Source organism: Balaenoptera acutorostrata, chromosome 1 (genome assembly GCF_949987535.1).
Source record: "Balaenoptera acutorostrata chromosome 1, mBalAcu1.1, whole genome shotgun sequence".
NCBI lineage: Eukaryota > Metazoa > Chordata > Mammalia > Artiodactyla > Balaenopteridae > Balaenoptera > Balaenoptera acutorostrata.
Genome location: NC_080064.1, coordinates 43,701,470 through 43,727,106, shown reverse-complemented (window position 1 = coordinate 43,727,106; position 25,637 = coordinate 43,701,470). Strand labels below are relative to the sequence as shown.

The window sequence follows — 25,637 nt, the reverse complement described above, 5'->3', positions numbered from 1 at the left end:
TGTTTTGTAAATAAATTCATTTGTATTAGATTCCACATATAAGTGATATAATATTTGTCTTTCTCTCCCTGACTTACTTCACTCAGTATCATAATCTCTAGGTCCATCCATGTTGCTGTAGATGGCAATATTTCATTCTTTTTTTATGGCTAAGTAATATTTCACTGTGTGTGTGTGTATGTGTACATGTGTGTGTAACATCTTCTTTATCCATTCATCTGTTGATGGACACTTAGGTTGCTTCCATGTCTTGGCTATTATAAATAGTACTGCTATGAACATTGGTGTGCATGTATCTTTTCAAATTAGAGTTTTCATTTTTTCTGGATATATGACCAGGAGTAGGATTGCTGGATCATATGGTAACTCTGTTTTTAGTTTTTTTAAGGAAACTTCATACTATTTTCCATAGTGGCTGCACCAATTTACATTCCCACCAACAGTGTAGGAGGGTTCCTTTTTCTCCACACCCTCTCTAGCGTTTATTATTTGTAGACTTTTTGATGATGGCCATTCTGACTGGTGTGAGATGGTGCCTCATTGTAGTTTTTTTTTTTTTTTCACTTTTTTTTTTTAATCAGTCATCAATTTTATACACATCAGTGTATACATGTCAATCCCAATCGCCCAATTCAGCACACCACCATCCCACCCCACCGCGGTTTTCCCCCCTTGGTGTCCATACGTTTGTTCTCTACATCTGTGTCTCAACTTCTGCCCTGCAAACCGGTTCACCTGTACCATTTTTCTAGGTTCCACATACATGCGTTAATATACGATATTTGTTTTTCTCTTTCTGACTTACTTCACTCTGTATGACAGTCTCTAGATGCATCCACGTCCCTACAAATGACCCAGTTTCGTTCCTTTTTATGGCTGAGTAATATTCCATTGTATATATGTACCACATCTTCTTTATCCATTCATCTGTCGATGGGCATTTAGGTTGCTTCCATGACCTGGCTATTGTAAATAGTGCTGCAATGAACATTGGGGTGCATGTGTCTTTTTGAATTATGGTTTTCTCTGGGTATATGCCCAGTAGTGGGATTGCTGAATCATATGGTAATTCTATTTTTAGTTTTTTAAGGAACCTCCATGTTGTTCTCCATAGTGGCTGTATCAATTTACATTCCCACCAACAGTGCAAGAGGGTTCCCTTTTCTCCACACCCTCTCCAGCATTTGTTGTTTGTAGATTTTCTGATGATGCCCATTCTAACTGGTGTGAGGTGATACCTCATTGTAGTTTTGATTTGCATTTCTTTAATAATTAGTGATGTTGAGCATCTTTTCATGTGCTTCTTGACCATCTGTATGTCTTCTTTGGAGAAATGTCAATTTAGGTCTTCTGCCCATTTTTGGATTGGGTTGTTTGTTTCTTTAATATTGAGCTGAATGAGCTGTTTATATATTTTGGAGATTAATCCTTTGTCCATTGGTTCGTTTGCAAATATTTTCTCCCATTCTGAGGGTTGTCTTTTCGTCTTGTTTATGGTTTCCTTTGCTGTGCAAAAGCTTTGAAGTTTCATTAGATCCCATTTGTTTATTTTTGTCTTTATTTACATTACTCTGAGAGGTGGATCAAAAAAGATCTTGCTGTGATTTATGTCAAAGAGTGTTCTTCCTATGCTTTCCTCTAAGAGTTTTATAGTGTCCAGTCTTACATTTAGGTCTCGAATCCATTTTGAGTTTATTTTTGTGTATGGTGTTAGGGAGTATTCTAATTTCATTCTTTCACATGTAGCTGTCCAGTTTTCCCAGCACCACTTATTGAAGAGACTGTCTTTTTTCCATTGTATATCTTTGCCTCCTTTGTCATAGATTAGTTGACCATAGGTGCGTGGGTTTATCTCTGGGCTTTCTATTTTGTTCCATTGATCTATGTTTCTGTTTTTGTGCCAGTACCATATCGTCTTGATTACTGTAGCTTTGTAGTATAGTCTGAAGTTAGGGAGTCTGATTCCTCCAGCTCCGTCTTTTTCCCTCAAGACTGCTTTGGCTATTTGGGGTCTTTTGTGTCTCCATACAAATTTTAAGATGATTTCTTCTAGTTCCGTAAAAAATGCCCTTGGTAATTAGATAGGGATTGCACTGAATCTGTAGATTGCTTTGGGTAGTATAGTCATTTTCACAATATTGATTCTTCCAATTCAAGAACATGGTATATCTCTTCATCTGCTGGTATCATCTTTAATTTCTTTCATCAGTGTCTTATAGTTTTCTGCATACAGGTCTTTTGTCTCCCTAGGTAGGTTTATTCCTAGGTATTTTATTCTTTTTGTTGCAATGGTAAATGGGAGTGTTTCCATAATTTCTCTTTCAGATTTTTCATCATTAGTGTATAGGAATGCAAGAGATTTCTGTGCATTAATTTTGTATCCTGCAACTTTACCAAATTCATTGATTAGCTCTAGTAGTTTTCTGGTGGCATCTTTAGGACTCTCTATGTATAGTATCATGTCATCTGCAAACAGTGACAGTTTTACTACTTCTTTTCCAATTTGTATTCCTTTTATTTCTTTTTCTTCTCTGATTGCCGTGGCTAGGACTTCCAAAACTATGTTGAATAGTAGTGGTGAGAGTGGACATCCTTGTCTCATTCCTGATCTTAGAGGAAATGCTTTCAGTTTTTCACCATTCAGAATGATGTTTGCTGTGGGTTTGTTGTATATGGCCTTTATTATGTTGAGGTAGTTTCCCTCTATGCCCACTTTCTGGAGAGTTTTTATCATAAATCGGTGTTGAATTTTGTCAAAAGCTTTTTCTGCATCTATTGAGATGATCATATGGTTTTTATTCTTCAATTTGTTAATATGGTGTATCACATTGATTGATTTGCGTATATTGAAGAATCCTTGCATCCCTGGGATAAATGCCACTTGATCGTGGTGTATGATCCTTTTAATGTGTTGTTGGATTCTGCTTGCTAGTATTTTGTTGAGGATTTTTGCATCTATATTCATCAGTGATATTGGCCTGTAATTTTCTTTTTTTGTAGTATCTTTGTCTGGTTTTGGTATCAGGGTGATGGTGGCCTCCTAGGATGAGTTTGGGAGTGTTCCTTCCTCTGCAATTTTGGGAAGAGTTTGAGAAGGATGGGTGTTAGCTCTTTTGTAAATGTTTGATAGAATTCACCTGTGAAGCCATCTGGTCCTGGACTTTTGTTTGTTGGAAGATTTTTAATCACAGTTTCAATTTCATTACTTGTGATTGGTCTGTTCATATTTTCTGTTTCTTCCTGGTTCAGTCTTGGAAGGTTATACCTTTCTAAGAATTTGTCCATTTCTTCCAGGTTGTCCATTTTATTGGCATAGAGTTGCTTGTAGTAGTCTCTTAGGATGCTTTGTATTTCTGCGGTGTCTGTTGTAACTTCTCCTTTTTCATGTCTAATTTTATTGATTTGAGTCCTCTCCCTCTTTTTCTTGATGAGTCTGGCTAATGGCTTATCAATTTTGTTTATCTTCTCAAAGAACCAGCTTTTAGTTTTATCGATCTTTGCTATTGTTTTCTTTGCTTCTATTTCATTTATTTCTGCTCTTTTCTTTATGATTTCTTTCCTTCTGCTAACTTTGGGTTTTGTTTGTTCTTCTATCTCTAGTTCCTTTAGGTGTAAGGTTAGATTGTTTACTTGAGATTTTTCTTGTTTCTTTAGGTAGGCTTGTATAGCTATAAACTTCCCTCTTAGAACTGCTTTTGCTGCATCCCATAGGTTTTGGATCGTCGTGTTTTCATTGTCATTTGTCTCTAGGTGTTTTTTGATTTCCTCTGTGATTTCTTCAGTGATCTCTTGGTTATATAGTAACGTATTGTTTAGCCTCCATGTGTTTGTGCTTTTTACGTTTTTTCCCCTGTAATTCATATCTAATCTCATAGCATTGTGGTCAGAAAAGATGCTTGATATGATTTCAATTTTCTTAAATTTACTGAGGCTTGATTTGTGACCCAAGATGTGATCTATCCTGGAGAATGTTCCGTGCACACTTGAGAAGAACGTGTAATCTGCTGTTTTTGGATGGAATGTCCTATAAATATCAATTAAATCTATCTGGTCTATTGTGTCATTTAAAGCTTCTGTTTCCTTATTTATTTTCCGTTTGGGTGCTCTGTCCATTGGTGTAAGTGAGGTGTTAAAGTCCCCCACTATTACTGTGTTACTGTCGATTTCCTCTTTTATAGCTGTTAGCAGTTGCCTTATGTATTGAGGTGCTCCTATGTTGGGTGCACATATATTTATAATTGTTATATCTTCTTCTTGGATTGATCCCTTGATCATTATGTAGTGTCCTTTCTTGTCTCTTGCAACATTCTTTATTTTAAAGTCTATTTTATCTGATATGAGTATAGCTACTCCAGCTTTCTTTTGATTTCCATTTGCATGGAATATCTTTTTCCATCCCCTCACTTTCAGTCTGCATGTGTCCCTAGGTCTGAAGTGGGTCTCTTGTAGACAGCATATATATGGGTCTTGTTTTTGTATCCATTCAGCAAGCCTGTGTCTTTTGGTTGGAGCATTTAATCCATTCACGTTTAAGGTAAGTATCAATATGTATGTTCCTATGACCATTTTCTTAATTGTTTTGGGTTTGTTTTTGTAGATCCTTTTCTTCTCTTGTGTTTCCCACTTAGAGAAGTTCCTTTAGCATTTGTTGTAGAGCTGGTTTGGTGGTGCTGAATTCTCTTAGCTTTTGCTTGTCTGTAAAGCTTTTGATTTCTCCATCAAATCTAAATGAGATCCTTGCTGGGTAGAGTAATCTTGGTTGTAGGTTCTTTCCTTTCATCACTTTAAGTATATCATGCCACTCCCTTCTGGCTTGTAGAGTTTCTGCTGAGAAATCAGCTGTTAACCTTATGGGAGTTCCCTTGTATGTTATTTGTCGTTTTTCCCTTGCTGCTTTCAATAATTTTTCTTTGTCTTTAATTTTTGCCACTTTGATTACTATGTGTTTTGGCGTGTTTCTCCTTGGGTTTATCCTGTATGGAACTCTCTGCGCTTCCTGGACTTAGGTGGCTATTTCCTTTCCCATGTTAGGGATATTTTCGACTATAATCTCTTCAAATATTTTCTCGGGTCCTTTCTCTCTCTCTTCTCCTTCTGGGACCCCTATAATGCGAATGTTGTTGCGTTTAATGTTGTCCCAGAGGTCTCTTAGGCTGTCTTCATTTCTTTTCATTCTTTTTTCTTTATTCTGTTCCACAGCAGTGAATTCCACCATTCTGTCTTCCAGGTCACTTATCCATTCTTCTGCCTCAGTTATTCTGCTATTGATTCCTTCTAGTGTAGTTTTCATTTCAGTTATTGTATTGGTCATCTCTTTTTGTTTGTTCTTTAATTCTTCTAGGTCTTTGTTAATCATTTCTTGCATCTTCTCAATCTTTGCCTCCATTCTTATTCCGAGGTCCTGGATCATCTTCACTATCATTATTCTGAATTCTTTTTCTGGAAGGTTGCCTATCTCCACTTCATTTAGTTGTTTTTCTGGGGTTTATCTTGTTCCTTCATCTGGTATATAACCCTCTGCCTTTTCATCTTGTCCATCTTTCTGTGAATGTGGTTTTTGTTCCACAGGCTGCAGGATTGTATTTTCTTGCTTCTGCTGTCTGCCCTCTGGTCCCTCATTGTAGTTTTGATTTGCATTTCTCTAATAATTAGTGGTATTGAGCATCTTTTCATGTATCTGTTGGCCATCTGTATGTTTTCTTTGGAGAAATGTCTATTTAGGTCTTCTAACCATTTTTTGATTGTGTTGTTTGTTTTTTGATATTGCGTTATATGAGCTGTTTGTACATTTTGGAAATTAACCCTTTGTTGGTTGTATCATTTGCAGATATTTTCTTCCATTCTGTAGGTTGTCTTTTCATCTTGTTTACGGTTTCCTATGCTAACATTTTCTAAGTCTGTTGTGATTTTGTTCTCAAACAAAACCAAAATGAAAAGTAACCATAACATTTTTTTCCTGTGTTTTAAATGTGATTTTTGATATGGGAAGGAGAGAAATCCATGTGTTTTGTCTTCCATCTTGACTCATGGGCTCCTTTTCTTGTTGCATGTTATTTTTCATAGTTTCTGCTAGAAAACTTTTTTTTTTTTTTTCCATCTTCAGTGCTCAGGTTAAGTGTACCTTATCTCAGAAGCCTTCCCTGACTGCTTCCTTCTTTCTAACATTCTGTTTACCTCTGTCATTCTGTATTGTTCTGGCTTTATTGTATTGTACTAGACAGTGAGTGCCTGAGGATGAATAATGCGATTTTATTCTCTTTACCCTTAATGTATCTGATACACTTCAGGCTGCTAAGTAAATGTTTATTGACTAACACACTGAAGAATGAGTATAAATGTGAGAAGTTTGTCATAGGTGCTCACTCATCAAACTGGCACAACAGTTTTACTAATTAGGATAATCATGCTTACAGCGGGGCTACTAGTCTGTGGGATTTACTTTTCTTAGAGATGTAGCCATTTTCTTAGTTCATAAAAGCATCTTTGGAGACTGGTATAAAATATCAAACACATTGTACCAAAAGGAATCAACAGGGTTTAAATATAATGATGAGATTTTGATTTAATATTTAAGCTGATATGAGTGCTCTGTATATTGAGTGATATGTTTCTTTTAGGGTAGGTCTTCTGGTATGGTAGAATGTTTATTAAATACTTATAAGCTAAAAAAATAGTAAGGGAGGCTGGGTGGTGGGTTTGTTGTCTATGTTTAACTTCTAAAATTTAGTTTTTGAATAGGTACATATATTTTCATAGTTCAAAATTAAAAATACAAACAGGGTAGATTCCCTGTATTTAGAAAATAAAAACAGGGAAGCGTCTCTCTCATCCTTTCCCTGTAGATACTTGGAAAGTGATAAGCTTTTGAGGTTCTCCTCCTCAGAATCAACCAGTTTTCATTAGTTTAAAAATAGTGTTGGGTGTGTGTGTGTGTACTTGGATTATTAAAATAATTCTGCTAAGCTGATCACTTGTGTTGGTGTAGTATAATGAATGGCTGACTCAAATGTTTTGTGATTTTTTTTCCTTTTTTTTTGTTTTAGATACATCAAATTACGAAATGGCTTGCAGGCACTTTTGATTTCAGACCTAAGTAATATGGAAGGTAAAATGGGTGATGCAACAGATGATGAAGAGGAAGAAGAAGAGGAGGAAGAAGAAGAAGAAGATGATGACGATGATGACGACGATGATGATGAAGATTCTGGAGCAGAAATAGAAGATGATGATGAAGAGGGTTTTGATGATGAAGATGAGTTTGATGATGATGATGATGAACATGATGATGATGATCTTGATACTGAGGATAATGAATTGGAAGAATTAGAAGAGAGGGCAGAAGCTAGAAAGAAAACCACTGAAAAACAGGTGTGAATCATGTCTGTTATATCTTTTTCTAATTTGGAAATTCCTTGGGATAAGTTCCAAACTTACGTTTTATCTCTTAATGGCCCAAAGGAAATATATATCTTTTGATCTTAGTAAAGGTATATTTATTCTGTATAAAGATTACATTTAAGAAATACTTTGCTCTAATTATAAAAGTCACAAATGCTTATTATAGAAGCTAATGGAAAATAAAGAAAAACAAAAATATAAAAGTTGCCCATAACCATAACTCTCAGAGGTAATCACTGGTAGTATTTGATTGCATTATATGTTTTAAAAACAAATGCCTGGAGGTGAGGATCTGCATAATTCTTAGTCTGGTATAGAGGAGCAAGAGGGAGTATCATCCTTGGAGAGACTGGAAAAAGCATAAGAAAAGAACAAGCCTAGTGTAGAGTCCTCACCTGGGCCTAGGGTTCTAAGAGTCCTCATATGGGTAATTACTGTCTTGGTAATTGAATGTGATTTATCTCTTTTTATGAGGAAGCACCAAAGGTCTGAATAAATAATAAGTAAATTGGAAGAAATGAAATAGAAATGGGGAGTTGAGCTTAGTTAGTGAAACATATAATAACAATAGGTGAATAGATAAATAGGGCTTGATAGAGATAATTTTCCTCTCTGGATATTTTTTGAAGAATGCTTCCATTTTGCAGTAGGAAGTACCTATATTGGAGGATAATATTCTGGAGCTATTATAGTGGAATTGATCAGCAAATGTTTGTTAAAGCTAGTATCTTGAATATTGATAAGACATTCAACATGGTACAGTCCTCAAAGAATGTATTAAAGTTCAGATTATTAACACTAAAATCTAAAGGTCATATGTATAATACTATAAAGTCAGCTCTCAAAGTGTGAAGATGTGAGATTTAAGTAGTAGATATGGCCTAAATAAATTCTTTGATAGATACTCTTCCTGGAAAAAATTATTTTTTTTTTAAAGAAGATTGTGGCAATTCTTTCACTGAGGTGTTGGAGGGATTAAGTCATGTTTAAAGAAGCTATTTGCCCTTGCTATTCAGATTGCGAGTGATGCCTGTTTTGGGAGAGCAAGATAGGTCAAGTGGTTTTAGCTTGGAAAGCTTTAGGGATGAGAACGAAAACACTGGGGAAAAAAAAAAAAAAAATATATATATATATATATATATATATATATATATATGCTACTTGATGGTCTATACTAAAGTCTTTGTAAGTAAATCGGGAATTAGTAAGTTCACTTTTAATTTAAAATAGATCTCGTAATTCTAAATAGAGGAATAATAGAAGGGAAGAAATGATAAAAGTCAGAATGGAAAGAACATTGACAGTCAGGAAACCTGAATTCTAATTCTGAGTCTGTCACTATCTTTCTGAATGATCTTAGGCCTTTTCATTTTCTCATTTTTTTCTCATTTCTAAAACAAGAGAATTAGGTTACATAAATTTTAAAGTCCATTTTAGCTCCAAAACGTACTGTGTTATAACTTCATAACTGAATATTCCTTGTCTGTAAGTTTCTTTCTATATGTCTGTCTGTCTATTTGTAGCTTTTCCTGTGTTTTGGACTTCTTTATACCTTCTATCAACTGATAAGCAAAACTCTAGGATTAAATTAAGAATTGTTTTGACAGCCAATTTTATTGTCAAGATGTAATAAAATATCTTATACAGAAATTGTGAACCTCTTTGACAAATGAAGATGTGCATCCAGTATTTTGGGTACCCCTTTTTATCTTGCTTAAGTGCATCAAACTCCAAATGTTACCTCGTCTAGAAGCAGCAAGGTCACATTCTAGAGATCATTTAAAAAATGGCTTAGATGCTGCCTTTCTTTTCTGAGAACTTGGTATGATATATTCCCTCATAAGATATTGATAGCTAATTCTCTGGATATTAGAAAGAAATGGAGGAACCTAATGCAATTTGAAGAAGAGATAGAATTGTTTAGATTCAGATGCAGTGGGTACACGAGTGAAAGGCTTTCCTTTGATCCCATGATCTGGGAAAATGATTTATATTCATTGAATGAATAAATGCCTACAAAAGGGAAATAACGTAGGTAGTCTAGGTAAGAGGTGGCTTAAGAGTAGTATAGGGTTTGCAGCGGTTTTATGATTTTTTGTTTGAAAAATGTGAAATGTGTTCAAGATAAATATGCGAATTTATAAGGATAGTGGGAAGAAAAAATTTTGAGGTTTTTGGAGAACTTTTACCTAATTAGGAAGTTAACTACTCTTTTGAGTTATCATTTTTATCCCTATTTTCTTCCTCTCAAAAGGAAATTGTTCTTGATCTGAAAGCTTTGATAAATTAACAAGATTGGAATTTAAGTATGATATATGCTGAATTATGATTTGTTTAGGCCTTTCTTAAGTCAATTCTCAAGTATGAATTTTTCAAGTATGAATTTCTTGGGTAGATAATTATCAAGTATGAATTTCTTTTCTAGCAATCGCAGAGCCTGTTTTTGCTGTGGTCAAAGCTGACTGATAGACTGTGGTTTAAGTCAACTTATACAAAAATGTCTTCAACCCTGCTGGTCGAGACAAGAAAACTTTATGGGGTAGTTGGAGCTGAAAGCAGGTTAGGCATCTATTAAACATCACAGAACAGGTTAGACTGTGCCTTGAAGAAGTGGATATTCCCTCATGTTGTAACTGAGTTTATGTGCCTAAGTCTTAAGTATGGGATTTATGGTATCAAGTGAGACTATTTGGTTCTTCCAAAAACGTACTTTTTTTTTTTTTCTCCCCTGACACATGGTTAGACTTTATACCAGGTGTATGCTATTTCTTAAAAGCCCTCTAAGGTGATAACCATTTATCAAAACAGTCTTGTGTCATCAAATCTGTTAGCCCTTTAAAATTGACATTTGTAAAATTTGGGAAAGTTAATAATTCAACTTTCTATCCTCAAGGATTCAATTTGACTATTTTTCTCTCCCCTTTTGTATCTTTTAACTTATAATGATATAATGGTATGCCCTGATCATTTTAAATGCAGAATTTGGTATGCCTCCTGACCATCTATTTTGTTGGAAACTGATTTTCCCAAGGTGTTGGGAGAATATCAACCAATAAGTATTCTATATATCTTCAATAAGAAGTGAAGAACTAAAAAGCCTCTTTAAAGTTCAGTTTTGTAGTTTTTTAATAGTTAAAGATTTTCTTTCTTAACCATTTATTTATTTTCTTTGTTAAATGTTTTCCTGACTTGTTATTTTATGCCCTGTTTTAATAAAAACAAGATTTTCTGAGTAACATATTGAGAAGTTTCCATCTAGTAACTGAGTTACTGAACACAGAGAGCCTTTAATTGCTTAGAGATCTTTAGACAGAATCTACTCAGGTATATTACTTCTGAAGATTTCTGAAATCTGATAAATCAGAAAACAAACTTGGTCCAGAACTTTGAAATGCTGACACAAAATAATACTTGGGTGGGCTGGCCAGTCCCCCTTCGCTTTTTTCTGTCTGTTTCTGCTTTTTTCCTTAGGTCTGCACCTGTTCAGCATTTGGCAGGATGGCAAGAGGAGGAGCAGCAGGGTGAAACTGACACAGTTCTGGTGAGTTTCACTTTGCTGCTCCTCCTGATTCTCAGGGAAAGAATTTTGTTACTTTCTATTGGAAAAAGTCCATCTCCAAGTGAATCTTTAAAATGAGATGATAATATTATTCCTTTAGGATTGACTCACTGTTTATTTGTATGTGTTCTACTTACTCCAGTCTGCAGCGGCTCTTTGTGTTGGAGTTGGGAGTTTTGCTGATCCGGATGACCTGCCCGGGCTGGCACACTTTTTGGAGCACAGTAAGATCTTTGTAAAATATCATTCCCGGGTGTGTTTTTCCCTCTAAATTTGTATGAAATGATTTCAAAGATAAGTAACTGGTTTGGTAGAATTATAATTTGTTTAATAAGAGAAAAACTAAGAAAAAATGTTAGTGGATATCATAGGGGAAGACTTAATTTTAACCTCCTTGAGTGCACTAGTTTTGAGGATTAGAGTGAAACCACTTAGAAAACTATTTTAAAATGTAGGTTTTATTATTCAGGTACAGGAAGCCCAACAAATCAGGAGAAAATTGCTAACCTCTAGGAATTTAGGCTATAGCCTTGGGAGGGGCAGTCTCTTCCAGGGCTGGCAAGGCCTCAAGATGTCAAAGCATCAGAAATACAGAAGATAAAAAGGCATGATTAATATCAAAACAAAACAGAAAATCTTCAGTTTAATTATGAATGTACCCAAGTAAAACCTTTGTGAATGCCATACAGTTATGAATACTTGAATTACTCATTTTTTTGTGTTCTGGTTTTCTAAGCTATTCAATACTTGAGGGTAAACTTCTCATCTTATGAGATTTTATAGTAGAAATTAATCTGCTTATATGTCTGTGTTTACATTTTAACCTTTTCACAAATAAATTATGTATTTCTTTCATTAAAAATAAAATGTCTAGGCTTTGAGTATAAAAGTAATATATGAACATTATAGAAAATTACAAAAACAGAAGTGTAATGAAGAAAGTATTATCCAGACGTAACCATTGTTCATGTGTTGGCATATTTTCTTTTTTTTTTTCTGCATATGAGAAATTTCATCCTTGTTAATAAAAACATTGCCTGTATCTTTGTGTTCTGTGACTTTGTGTTCTTTCCACTTAGTGGTATTCATGGGTAGTTTGAAATATCCAGATGAGAATGGGTTTGACGCCTTCCTGAAGAAACATGGGGGTAGTGATAATGCTTCAACTGATTGTGAACGTACAGTCTTTCAGTTTGATGTCCAGAGGAAGTACTTCAAAGAAGCCCTGGATAGGTAATTAACTCAAAATGTATTTTTATTTTGATTATCTATTGCCACCTTACAATTGGAAATATTGGGCATTGTTCTATGGTATTTCTTTTCGAGCAGTGTTCTAATTCTGTAGAATTGTCACAATACTTTATTTGGAGAAAAAAGCAAATTATAAATATGCCTTGGCTCTTGTTCTGTAATCCTTAGTCTTTTTTTAAAGATTAAACTGAAGCCCTTTAAACACCTTTTGAGTTTTGTACATAACATAGTCTCTATTGACTCATTATTGCAATTGTTATTTTCTAATTTAGTAGAAAATATGGAAAAACAGAGAAGCAAAAAAAGATAAGATTGCTCCCAATTTCATAATCTAGAGTTAACCGTGATTGATATTTTGGAATATAGCTATCTATACTCGTAATGTATATGGGATCAGCTTGTTCATATCTTTTCATATTTTTAAACAAGGTATATCACTTTTACATATAATTTTATAATTTATAAAGCATGATTTTAAGTGATTGTGTATGATTCATATTGTGTAGAAGTACCATAATCTGTTCAGCCAGTAACATATTATTGGACAGTTGAAATGTTTCCAGTTTTCTAGTATTGTAATGCTATGATGAATATCCTAATCTTTGTGTACATCCTTAATTATTTCTTTTAGTTAAGTTCTAAGGAGTGAAATTTCTCAGTCTATTTTCATGAATATTTTTAAAACTTTTTTTAAAAGAACTTTTGATACTCACTGCAAAATTGTCTTCTAGAAAGTTTATGTCAGGGCATTAGTAGAGCTTTGCTATCACAAGGTTGTAAACCAAAGCCTACGCTGGAAAAAAAGGAGTCACGTTATACCAAAATCTAGATAAATGTAAGATTGAAATATAAACAAAGAAATCTCAAGTTTGACCAGTATAATGTAAGCCCTGAGGGCAGAAATTTTGGACTATTTTTTGTTGATATATCTCCAGCATCAAGAATTTGGCAGATACTTGATATTTCTTGAATGAATTAATACAGTTTTTCTTTAATAGAAAAAAATGCCATAAAATCAAAACACAAATGGCAAAAAAAAAATCTCAAACCATGACAAAGGTCCAGTTTTCTTAAAAAAATTGTCTCATCCCTTAAGAGATTAATTTGACCCTGAGAAAACTTCTAGGTAAATTCCTGTAAGTTGAAAGCATATGCCATTATTTTCAATGAAATAAATATTTTATGTGTTCTTGAACCCCCAAATTAACAACTTTTTGTCCTAAAACAATGCCAAAATTCCATTAAAATTGATACAATTACTTTGATGACAATATTTATAATAGGATACAACTTAGTGGTTTTTCTTCATTAATCTAAAATATGGCTGTCTACTTGCATTCAGTGAACTAGTTTATAGCTCTTTTTTAATCGTATACTTAAGGACATGCTCACAGCACATATATTTGATCTCAGTGTTTCTCTGATTAAACATTTAATTCCCAAATAACAAATGAAAGAATAGAGACAAAAGAAATTAACAAAGGCAATGCAAATGATGCCCAAATTTATCTTCTATAAACTTAGAAAATTAGGAATACTCTGGGACTTCCCTGGCCGTCCAGTGGTTAAGACTCCACGCTTCCACTTCAGGGGGCGCAGGTTCAATCCCTGGTTGGGGAACTAAGATCCCACATGCCGCACGGCCAAAAAAAAAAAAAAAGCCACAAGAAAATTAGGAATACTTTTAGGATGACTGCATGTTTGCTCTTGTTTCAAAGTTTTCAGCTTCCAAGTTTCACAACATCGAAACAGGTCTTTATGTGTGAAGAAAGCTTAAGTAGTAGACAAGTTGAATCTCATGACTTTATATTTGGTTATATCCAAATATAAAGAAGGAAAAAATCCACTTCATTGGAAAAAAGAATAGGCAAGGGATATGTTGAATAAATTCTGACCAACTCAGAGATGATGAAACTTGGTATAAAGTCTAGTTAAAGAACTTGTTTCATTTCTTCTTAAGAAATTCTGTGTATTTGAAATCTAAGGACTACTTCAGGAAATCAGAAGATATTTGCACATTTATTATAGATTATTTCTACTTAAAAGAAAAAGAAACTATCAGAATTAATAAGAAGAATGCTACTGCTTAATAGGAGAAATAAATAAGAATATCAAACTATGAATTCATGCCATAAATGGTAGATAGTGGTAGAGCATTAAGCATTGCATATACTATAATAAATATGAAAATATTACACTTCTGCAGTTAGTAAGGAATAAAAAGTCTTTGGATCATTTTCAAAGGACTCATATAGCGTAGATTAAGTGCCAGTATTTTTTAATAGGTCAGTAAAATCCAGTTCCCTCACAGGTCACATTGTTTATCAGTATCTTGAATCAGTTAAGTAAAAAGTTGAGGAGATGACTGACTTTTTACTCTAGTAAGTAAATGAGAATGGATGCTGCTTTTGCCCTGGTGGCATTTGCTAATTTCAATAAATTTGAACTTTGGTTTATCAGTATTTCAGGGCAACAGCAAGAATTATCAAAGCCCAGGATGTTCATATAGTGGGATGTCTAACAGGATGCCCTTCTCATGATAAACTGGGACTCCAGAAGGCATCACCCTCAGGTTGAAAAAATGGATTAGCCATCCTGAGGAATTACAGCCTGCTTTCAAAATGCCTGAGTTGTCTAGCGAACCTTAAGCCTTGATTGTGATTTAACATGGTCCAGAACTGGTAGTGTTCTCTGATGCCCAAGAGAAGCAAACACAAATCCTCTCAAAAGGAAAATACCTTTATTTTATGCTTTACATTACTCCTGTAAACAGTTTTTCAAGTAGAGTGACCAGCATTCAGTCACATGTAAGCAGGCACACAACAAAACAAGACAACATGAATGAGAACAGAAAACAGAAAAAGACTTTTAATGCCTTAGAAATCTTAGAGATTGGAATGTACAATTACAAAAATGATTCAATTTTAAAGAAATAAGGGACAAGTTTGAATACAGTTGCAAGGCATAGGAAACTATAAAATGTGACCTATGGGATTTGAAATATAAAAAAAAGAAAGAGCATTTTGAACTGAGACATGATAATTGAAATTGAAACCCAATGGACAAGTTTAAGAAAAGAGTAGCTATAGATGAAGATAGAATTTGTGAATTGGAATATAGACCAAAAGAAATCCCTAATACAGCATGAAGAGAAAAAAGATGAAAGGTACAGAAAAAAAGGAAAAGGGGCATAGCAGATAGAGTGAAAATGTCAAATATGTATTTACCTGGAGTCCTAGAAGGAGAGGAGAGAAAAATAGAGTAGACAAAATACTTGAAGGTTTGATCACTAGAAAATTTCCAGAACATCAAATCAGACGTTAAAGAAGTTTAACTAATTCCAAAAGTGTATATTAAAAGACATCCACATATAGAAAGATATAGTGACTACAGAAAACCAAATATAGAAAATCTTTGCAAGATGGAAGGGCAGAACTCCTTCAAAGTCATATTAGTTAGTCTGATGGATGACTTTTCGACAGCAGTATTGGAAGCTAAAAGATAGTGGGATATCTGTAATAGCCTGAAAGAAAATAACTACCAACCACAAATTCTACACCAAGCAAAAAATACCTTGTAAGAATGATTGTAAAATAGACCTTTAGACACACAATTGAGAGTGTGTGCCACCAGCCAACTTACCAAAGGAAATTTAAAGAATTTATTTTAGGCAGAAGGAAAATGCAGATCAGAGATGCAAAAAAGATAGAAGAACAACGAAAGTCATTTTATGTGAATAAATATAAATGAACATTGATTACTTAAAACAGTAATTATAAAACTTAAAAAGTATACAGAATTAAAACAACAATAACTTATCAATCAGGAATAATGATAATGGAGAAAAAGGTATTTTTATAAGGTATTGATTAACATTAGACATTGATAAGTTAAAAGGATACATGTAATATTTTCTAGGGTAACTTCTAAAAGAACACAATTTGAGCATAAAAATTCCAAACCAGTACAGGGAAAACATTTGGAATAATTCTTTTTAATAATAAATTCAAAGAAAAAAAAGTAGTAGGAGAGACAGAACAAGTGGGAGAAGCAATACAAAGTAGGATGGAGGTAGATGTTGATCCATATATAACAGTAATTCTCATTAAATGTAAGTGGATTAATTTCCAATTAAACATTGTCAGACTGGATTTTTAAAAACCCAATCAAATAGTTTTCAAGACTTAGATGTAAGGCTTGAAAAAAAAATTACTGTTGTTCAAAAGGCTCACTTCATATTGATAAAACTTAACTAGGAAGACATAATTATTTCCAGTTTGAACACATCTAGTAACATAGCCTCACAGTAAATCAGATATAAAAACCAGTGAACAAGTAACCAACTGCAGTGGGAGATTTAACAACCCCTTCTCAGTAATTGATAGAACAACCGTAAAATCAATAAGGATGTAGAAGATTATAACAAAAGGATTACCACTTTTTTTCATAGATGTATACAGAATGCCTAATTAACACCTTCTAACTACAAAATTTTTTCAGTTGACCATATTTTAAGCCACAAGTTCAGTCTCAAATTTCAAAGCATTGAAACCATATTAATTATGTTTTCTGAACACAGTGTACAGTTAAATTTTAGCTAGAAATCAGAAGCAGAAAGCTGACTAGAACATTGCCTTATGTTTGGAAATTAAATATATTTCTAAGAAACACCTGGGTAAAAGAGGAAAGCATATCAGAAATTAGAAAGTATTTTATATTGAATTATAAAAATATTATAGAACAAAAGTTGTGGGATGCGCTATAGTAGTACTTAGAGGGAAATATGTAATCTTAAATGTATATGCTAGAAAAGAAGAACGGCTTAAAATTAATGAGCTGATGAATCTCAGGAAGTCTGAGTAAGACCAGCAAAGTATGCCCAAAGAAAGAAGAAAGAAGTGATGAAAATAAATGAAATAAAAAGCAGACTGACCTCAGAAGAATGGTGAAATAGGACTTCCAAAAAGCCCCTCCTCTATAAAAGCAATGAGAACATTGCCAAAATTGTCAAAATCAACTTTTTCAGAACTCTGTAAATAACAAAAAGTTTGCAACAATCCAAGGAGTATTTATTCAAGCGAGTGACTAAATCTTACTAAGAACAGTGAGTTTTGTGGCATTTTAACTTGCCCTATTTCCATTGCCCTCTACCCAGCTCTACAGTAGTCTCGAAAACAAAGAGGTCCCACAATCTCAGTAAAAAACAGCAGTCTAGCAGCCACTGGAGGGGGCTGGATGGATTTAAAGCTCTGTAAAAACATCATTCTGGAGAATCTTCATTATTTGACCTGTCTGGTAATTTCCTGGGAACCACCATTCACGGATTTTTATGTATTTGGCCTGACTGGGAGCTCACCCATTTGCAAAAATCTTTCTCTGGAGGCATTTGTCGAAAACATTTGGATGGAAGTTGTTTACCTTTGTGACTAACTGAGGCAGTGGTTAACAGTTGGGGCAAACAAATAGGCTATTCAAAAAGCTTAAAAGGAAAAACTGGAAAATGAGATATCCTAAGGGGCTTTGAAAAGCTCCAGTATATTCCTGGAAATTTTGAAAGTCACATATGTGCATATAGCTGTGTCATGTCCAGGGCTGTGTGCATGCTCAAGAAAGACCTAAGAATGCCTTAAGCTCTCACCATGGTTGACCATGAGTCTCTGGGCAAGCAGGATGTGATGGCTAAGGCAGAGTTGTAAACTGCCTGACTGAATGTTGAAAGCATCCCCCAATATGCACAGAGAACCCCTTGGCAAGGCATTTAATGAAATCTCTCCGCAACCAAAGATTATCATTAAGCTAACCAAGCAGTGGTTGTACTTGCCAAAGAATATGGACTTTACAGAATTAGTTTAAGAAGGGTACTAAATATATAAACAGTAAGAACAGCAAACAGCAATAACAACAAACCCTGAGGAGGGAGGAGAATCTTGATTTACAGAGTTGCCATGTTACATTATTTAAAATGTTGTTTTCAACAGAAAGTTATGAGGGATGCAGAAAGTATGGCTGAACACCAGAAAAACAGTAGTCAATAGAAACTGTCCCTAAGAAAGCCCAGATTCTGGAGTTACTAGGCAAAAACTTTAAATCACTTTTTTTTTTTTTTAACATCTTTATTGGAGTATAACTACTTTACAATGGTGTGTTAGTTTCTGCTTTATAACAAAGTGAATCAGCTATACATATACATATATCCCCATATCTCCTCCCTCTTGCATCTCCCTCCCACCCTCCCTATCCCACCCTTCTAGGTGGTCACAAAGCACTAATCTGATCTCCCTGTGCTGTGTGGCTGCTTCCCACTAGCTATCTATTTTACATTTGGTAGTATATATAAGTCCATGCTGCTCTCTCACTTCGTCCCTGCTTACCCTTCCCCCTCCCCGTGTGCTCAAGTCCATTCTCTAGATCTGCGTCTTTATTCCTGTCCTGCCCCTAGGTTCTTCAGAACCATTTTTTTTTTTTAGATTCCATATATATGTGTTAGCATACGGTATTTGTTTTCCTCTTTCTGACTTCACTCTGTATGACAGACTCTAGATCCATCCACCTCACTACAAATAACTCAATTTCGTTTCTTTTTATGGCTGAGTAATATTCCATTGTATATATGTGCCACATCTTCTTTATCCTAAATCACCTATTTTAATTATGTTCAAAGAGCTAAAGAAAACTATGTCTAAGAACTAAAGGAAAATATGAGAATGATGTCTTACTAAATAGAGAACATCAATAAAGAGATACAAATTATTAAATAGAACCAAATAGAAATTCTGGAGTTGAGAAGTACAGCTCAAATGAAAAATTAACTAGAAGGGCTCAACAGAAGATTTGAGTTAGCTGAGGAAAGAGTAAACAAACTTGAAGAAAGGTTAGTTTGAATTGTCCAGTCTGAGGAAAAGAAATAAAGAAAAGGAATGAAGAAAAATAAACAGAGCCTCAGAGATCTGTGGGACACCATCAAGCATAGTAACATGTGTATCATAGGAGTTCCAAAAGGAAATGAGAAAAGGGTAGAAAGTATTCTTGAAGGTATAATAGCCAAACTCTTTCCAAATTTGATAAAAGACCAAAATCTACACATTCAAGCAACTCAAGGATTTCCAGAAGGATAAACACAGTGGTATTCACAACAATGACATTCACAATAAGATACATTATAATCAAGCTGTCAGAAGCCAAATGTAAAAAGAATATTGAAAGTAGCAAGAGAAGAGCAGCTTTTTTCATAAAAGTTAATCTCAGTAAGTTAAACAGGTGCTTTCTCATCAGAAATCATGGAGGCAAGAAGGCAATGGTATGACACATTCAAAGTGCTGAAAGAAAAAGACTACAAACCAAGTATTTTATATCCTGCAAAAATATCCTTCGAAATGGAGAAATTAAGACAATCTCAGATGAACTAAAAACCAAGTTTTAAGTTTGTCATTAGCAGATCTTCTCTATATGACATATTAGATGGATGGAGTCCTTCAGACTGAAATGAAAGGGTGCTCAAATCCACATGAAGAAATAAAGCATACTGGTAAAGGTAACTATATAGGTAAATATAAAAGAAAGTATAAATATACTTTTTGTTTGTAATTTTTTCCCTATCTGATTTAAAAGATAACTAACTGTATAAAGCAAAAATTATAAATCTGTGTTGATAGGCATATAATGTATAAAGACATCATTTGTATGGCAATAATAACACAAAGGAAGGGAGAGAGAACAGGCATATGGGAGTGAAGTTTTTGTATACTACTGAAGTTAAGTTGGTATTAATTCAAAATGGATTTTTATAAGTTAAGATGTTAGTTAAGAAAATAACTCAAAAAATATAGTAAAAGAAATGGCAAGGGAATTTAAATGGTACTCTAGAAAATATCTATTTTAACAAAAAGAAGTCAGCAATGGAGGAATAGAGGGGAAAAAAGACATAAGACTTAACAGTAAACAGATAGCAAAGGAAGATATAAATCCTGTCTTATCAGTAATTAAGTTAAATGTAAACAGATTAAGCATTTCAATTAAAAGACAAGATACTGGCAGACTGGGTAAAGAAACATGAGTCAGCTATAAATGCTGTCTGTAAGAGACACACTTTAGATTAAAATACACCACTAGGATGGCAATAAGAAGATGAAAAAAGATATACATACAAATAGTAATTAAAAGGGAGCTGGAGTGATTGAACTAATATCTGACAAAATAAGACTTTAAGATGAAACTTTTTCTAGAGACAAGGGAATTTTATAATGATAAAAGGGTCAATTCATCAAGAAGGTATAACAGTTATAAACATAAGTTCATCTTTCAAAGGAACCTCAAAATACATAAAGCAAAAACTGACAGAATGGAGGGGAAAAATACACACTTAAATAATAATAGTTGCAAATGTAAATATCCCACTTTCAATAAAGGATAGAACAACTAGGTAGATCAACAAGAAACAAGACATGAACAAGAGTATAAACTAACTAGACATCTACAGAACACTTCACCCCAAATCAGCAAAATACACATTCTTCTAAAGTGCTGCATGTATTTTTCTCCAGCATAGATATATATTAGGTCATAAAATAAATTTATTCCCAATAAATTTGAAAGGATGAAATTATACAGAGTATGTTCTCTAGCTATAATGTAATGAAATCAGAAATCAGTAACAGAAGGAAATTTGGGAAATTTCACAAATCTGTAGAAATTAAACAACCTTACCCTAAATAATCAATGGATCAAAAAAGAAATCACAAGGGAAATTTAAAAAATAGAGACTAATGAAAAGGAAAACAACATACAAAAATTATGGGATGTATCAAAACCAGTGCTCAGAGGGAAATTTATAACTGTAAACACCTCCATTAAAAAAGAAAGATCTCAAGTGACCCTAAACTTCCATCTTAATTAACGAGGCAAAGAAGAGCAATCTAAACCCAAGTAAACAGAAGGAAGGACATAATAAAAATTTGAGTGGAAATAAATAGGGAATAGAAAAACAATAGAAGATAAAACCAACAGTTGGTTATTTGAAAAGATGAACAAAATTGACAAACTTTCGGCTAGACTAACCAAGAAAAAGGAAGGCTCAGATTATTAAAATGAGGAATGAAAGAGTGAACATTAGTATGATCTTAACCAAAATAAAAAAGAGTATAATAGAATATTATGAACTATTTTATGCCAACAAATAGATAACTGAGACGAAATGGACAAATTTCTAGAAAGACACAAAACTATTGAAACTGACTTAAGAAGACAGAAAATCTGAATAGACCTGTAATGAGAGATTGGATTAGTAATCAAGAATTTACCAAATGAAAAGTATAGACCCAGGTGACTTCACTGGTGAATTCTACCAAACATTTAAAGAATTAATACTAATGCTTCATAAACTTCCAAAATATAGAAGAGGAGGGACACTTCCTAAATCATTCTATGAAGCCGGTATTACTCTGATATCAAAACTAGAAGATCATTGCACAAGAAAACTACAGACTAGTATCTGTTATGAATAGAGATGCAGAAATCCTCAACAAAACCACAAAACTGAATCCAGCAACATATAAAAAGGATTATGCACAATCCAGGTGGGATTTATCCCAGGATTGCGAGGTTAGTTCACCATACAAAAACCAACCAACATAATATGCCATATTAATAGAAGAAAGGACAAAAACACATTCCAAAAATCATCTTAATATAAACAGAAAAAGCATCTAACAGAATCCAGCACCCTTTCATGATAAAACACTTGATAAACTAGGAATAAAAGGAAACTTCCTCAACATGATAAAGGGTATCTATGAATAACCCACAACTAACATCATACTTAATGGTGAAAGGTTGAAAGCATTCCCCAAAGATTAGGATCAAGATATCAGCCCTGTCCACCTCTATTCAACATTGTAGTGGAGGTTTTAGCTAGAGCAGTTAGACATGAAAATGAAATAAAATCATGCAGATTCGAAAAGAAGTAAAACTATCTCTATTTGCAGATGGCATAATCTTGTACAGATGAATCACATTATTTGTGGAGAATTCACCTACTCACTAAAATTTATTTGTAACTCCAAAATGAATACTTGCAGTGCTTTTGTAGTCATTCATGGACATGTGAAAAATTTGTGAAAAAATTTGAAAATTGTTGTGAAAAATTTGAGTTGCCTGGCACATACATTCTCAGCTGAGGTTGAAAAAGACAACACTCTACCTTTTTGTTTCAGCTTTCATACAGAAGTGACCAGAGGATAAGGGACAGTACAATATAGTAAGAGAAGCTCTGGCTCTGGAGCCAGTTCTATGGAGTTTGAGTCCCAACTCTGGTACCCACTGGGGAAGTGGCCTCAGGCAGTTTCCTTAACACTTCTGAACCTCATTCTCTCTTTTGTGAAATAAAGAAAAGAGAATCAACTAGAATGAGATACCTTTAGGATTTAAGATCATAATCTGTGTATGTGTATTACCCCTAGGACAGTCATTCAATACTCGCTAATTCAGCAGTCATGACAACTTTAGAAAACATAACTACCACAAATAATAGGAACTCATTGTATATGGATAATCCTACAGAGTCCACAAATGACCTATTAGAGCTAATATCAAGTTCAACAAGGTTGCAGGATCAAGATCATTGTACAAAAATCAGTTGTATTTTTATACACTAGCAATGAAAAATACAAAAATGAAATTAAGAGAAAATTCCATGTACAATAGCATTAAAAAGAATAAAATACTTAGGAATAAATTTAACAAAAGAGGTGCAAGAGTTGTTTGTGGAAAGCCACAAAAATTTTTTTGAAAGAAATTAAAGAACAAATTAAATTAATGGAAAGCCATCTCATATTCATAGATTACAAGGGTTAATATTGTTAAGATGACAATACATCCCAAATTGGTCTACAGATTCAACTTAATCCTTATCAAAATTTCAGCTGTCTTTTTTGAAGAAATTGATGAGCTGATTCTAAAATTCATATGGAAAGGAAGAGACCAAGAATAGCCAAAATTATCTTGAAAAAGAACAAAGTTAAAGGACTCATATTCCCAGTTTCAAAACTTACTCAAATCTACAGTAATCAAGGCAACATGGTACTGGCATAAGAATAGACATACACTTCAGTGGAATAGAATTGAGGCTCCAGAAATGAACCATTACATTTATTGTCAGTTGCAAGGGTGCCAAGGCAATTCAGTGGGAAAGAATAGTTTTTCAACAAATGCTACTGTGACAACTGGATATCCACATGCAAAAGAATGAAGTTGGATCCTTTGTTCATACCATATGCAAATATTAACAAATTGAGACATATGCTTAAGTGTAAGAGCAAAAACTATAAAACTCTAAAGAGAACATAGGCATAAATCTTTGTGACCTTGGACTTGGCAATAGTTTTTCAGGTATGACATCAAAAGCAGAAGCAACAAAGGAAAAACTAGATAAACTGGACTCCACTGAAATTAAACACTTTTTTGCTTTAAAGACTCACAGACATAGAGAACAGACTTGTGGTTGCCAAGGGGTAGGAGGGTGGGGGAGGGAAGGATTGGGACTTTGGGATTAGCAAATGTAAACTAGTATACATAGAATGAATAAACAACAAGGTCCTACTTTATAGCACAAGGAACTATGTTCAATATCCTGTGATAAATCAGAATGGAAAAGAATATGTATAACTGAGTCACTGTGTTGTATGCAGAAATCAACACAACATTGTAAATCAACTATACTTCAATTAAAAAAAAAACTTCAGTGAGATACCACTTTGAAAAGAAGAACATTTACAATTATTGGTGAATGTGTGGATAAATTGGAACTTTCGTACATTGCTGTTGGTTCAGCTGTGTTAGAAAATGTAGTTAGAAAACTTCCTCAAAAGTTAAACGTAGAGTTACCATATGACCCCAAAATTCCACTCTTAGTATACATACTCTACAGAATTGAAAACATGTATCTACACAAAAACTTCTACATGAGTGTTAGTAGCAGTGTTATACATAATAGGTCAAAAGTGGAAACAACCTAAATGCCAATCCACTGAGGAATGGGTAAACAAAATGTAGCACATCCATACAAAGGAATATTACTTGGCAATAAGAAGGGAATGAAGTCCTGGTATGTAATACAACATGAATGAATCTTGAAAACATTATGCTAAGAAAAAGAGGCCAGATGCAGAAGGCCCCATAGTGTGTGATTCCATTTATATGAAATGTCCAAAATAGGCAAATCCATAGAGACCAAAAGCAGATTAGTGCTTGCCAGGGGCTGGACGGATGAGGGAATAGGGAATGACTGTTAATGGGTACAGAGTTTATTTTTGGGTTAATGAAAAATTTCTGAAATTAGACAGTGGTAATGTTTACACAATTCTGTGAATGTAGTAAAATACTTTAAATTAAAAGGGCATTTTGTGGTATGTGAATTATTTCTCAATAGAAACAATATACATATGGTAATTTCAAGAAAGCTAAATGTTGGTTTGAAAAAACTGACAAAGTAGGTAAACATTTCATGAGACTGGTCAGGGAAAAAGAAGAATATGTGCAAATATCAAGAATGGAAAAGAATTAAGACATATTGGCAGATATTGAAAATACAATAAGGTATTTTGAACAACCTATGCCAGTAAATGAAAAAACTAGATGGCGTTCACAAATTCTTAGTAATATTATTTATAAAACCCACATAAGAGAAATTATAATTTAAAAGTTTTCATACTCTTATAATCATTAAAAAAAAAATCAGTAATGAAAACTCTTCTCAAAAATAAACTTGTTTAGAGTCGTACAAAAAATTGAAGGAAGAAATAATTCCTCCCTCATTTATGAAGGTAGCATGACCTTGATTTAAGAAAGTATAATATAAGAAAAAATATAGTCCAGATTCACAAACAGGCTGATATAGCAGTACTGAGTTGGGGTCATCTTAGAAATATGAGGTAGGGTTAACAGAAAATCAGTGCTGTTCATCGCATTGTCAGATTGAAGGAGAAAAATCATGTCTCAGTATATGTAGAAAAAAATTACGTAATGAAATTCAGTACCTATTCACAAAGATGCTCTTAGCAAATAGAGTATAAGGCAGCTTTCTCAATATGATATTTGATAGTTTAAACCAAACCTTATATTTAATGGTGAAACCTTGAAAGATTCCAAATTGAGATCAGGAACAAGACAGAGATACGGGTTGTGATCGCTTCTGTTCATCATTCTATTATATTAGGCAAGAAAGAAAAATAAGCAAAATACACAACTGTCAAAGCATATGATATGATTGTGAACATAGAAAATCTAAAATCTTCTACATATAAAAATTAGTAACATTAACAGAATTTAGTAAGATAGCTTGATATGCAAAAATTAAAAATGATAATATGTTTAACATATAAAAGTACTTCTATGGGGGCTTCCCTGGTGGCGCAGTGGTTGAGAATCTGCCTGCTAA

General features: G+C 33.7%; 1 protein-coding gene across 5 annotated transcripts in view; it reads left to right on the top strand.

Moving 5' to 3' along the window:
- NRDC (nardilysin convertase) overlaps positions 1-25,637 on the top strand; it is a 102,368-nt gene that overhangs the window by 20,626 nt on the left and 56,105 nt on the right. For 3 of the 5 annotated variants that reach the window (XM_007164467.2, XM_057527247.1, XM_057527236.1), the window contains exons 2-6: positions 7,044-7,368; positions 9,824-9,957; positions 10,870-10,939; positions 11,100-11,181; positions 12,037-12,190. In XM_007164467.2, the coding sequence (XP_007164529.2) occupies positions 7,044-7,368; positions 9,824-9,957; positions 10,870-10,939; positions 11,100-11,181; positions 12,037-12,190 (765 nt within the window). The remainder of the gene's footprint in view (positions 1-7,043; positions 7,369-9,823; positions 9,958-10,869; positions 10,940-11,099; positions 11,182-12,036; positions 12,191-25,637) is intronic. The other 2 variants (XM_007164469.3, XM_057527255.1) reach the window with 1 other exon arrangement.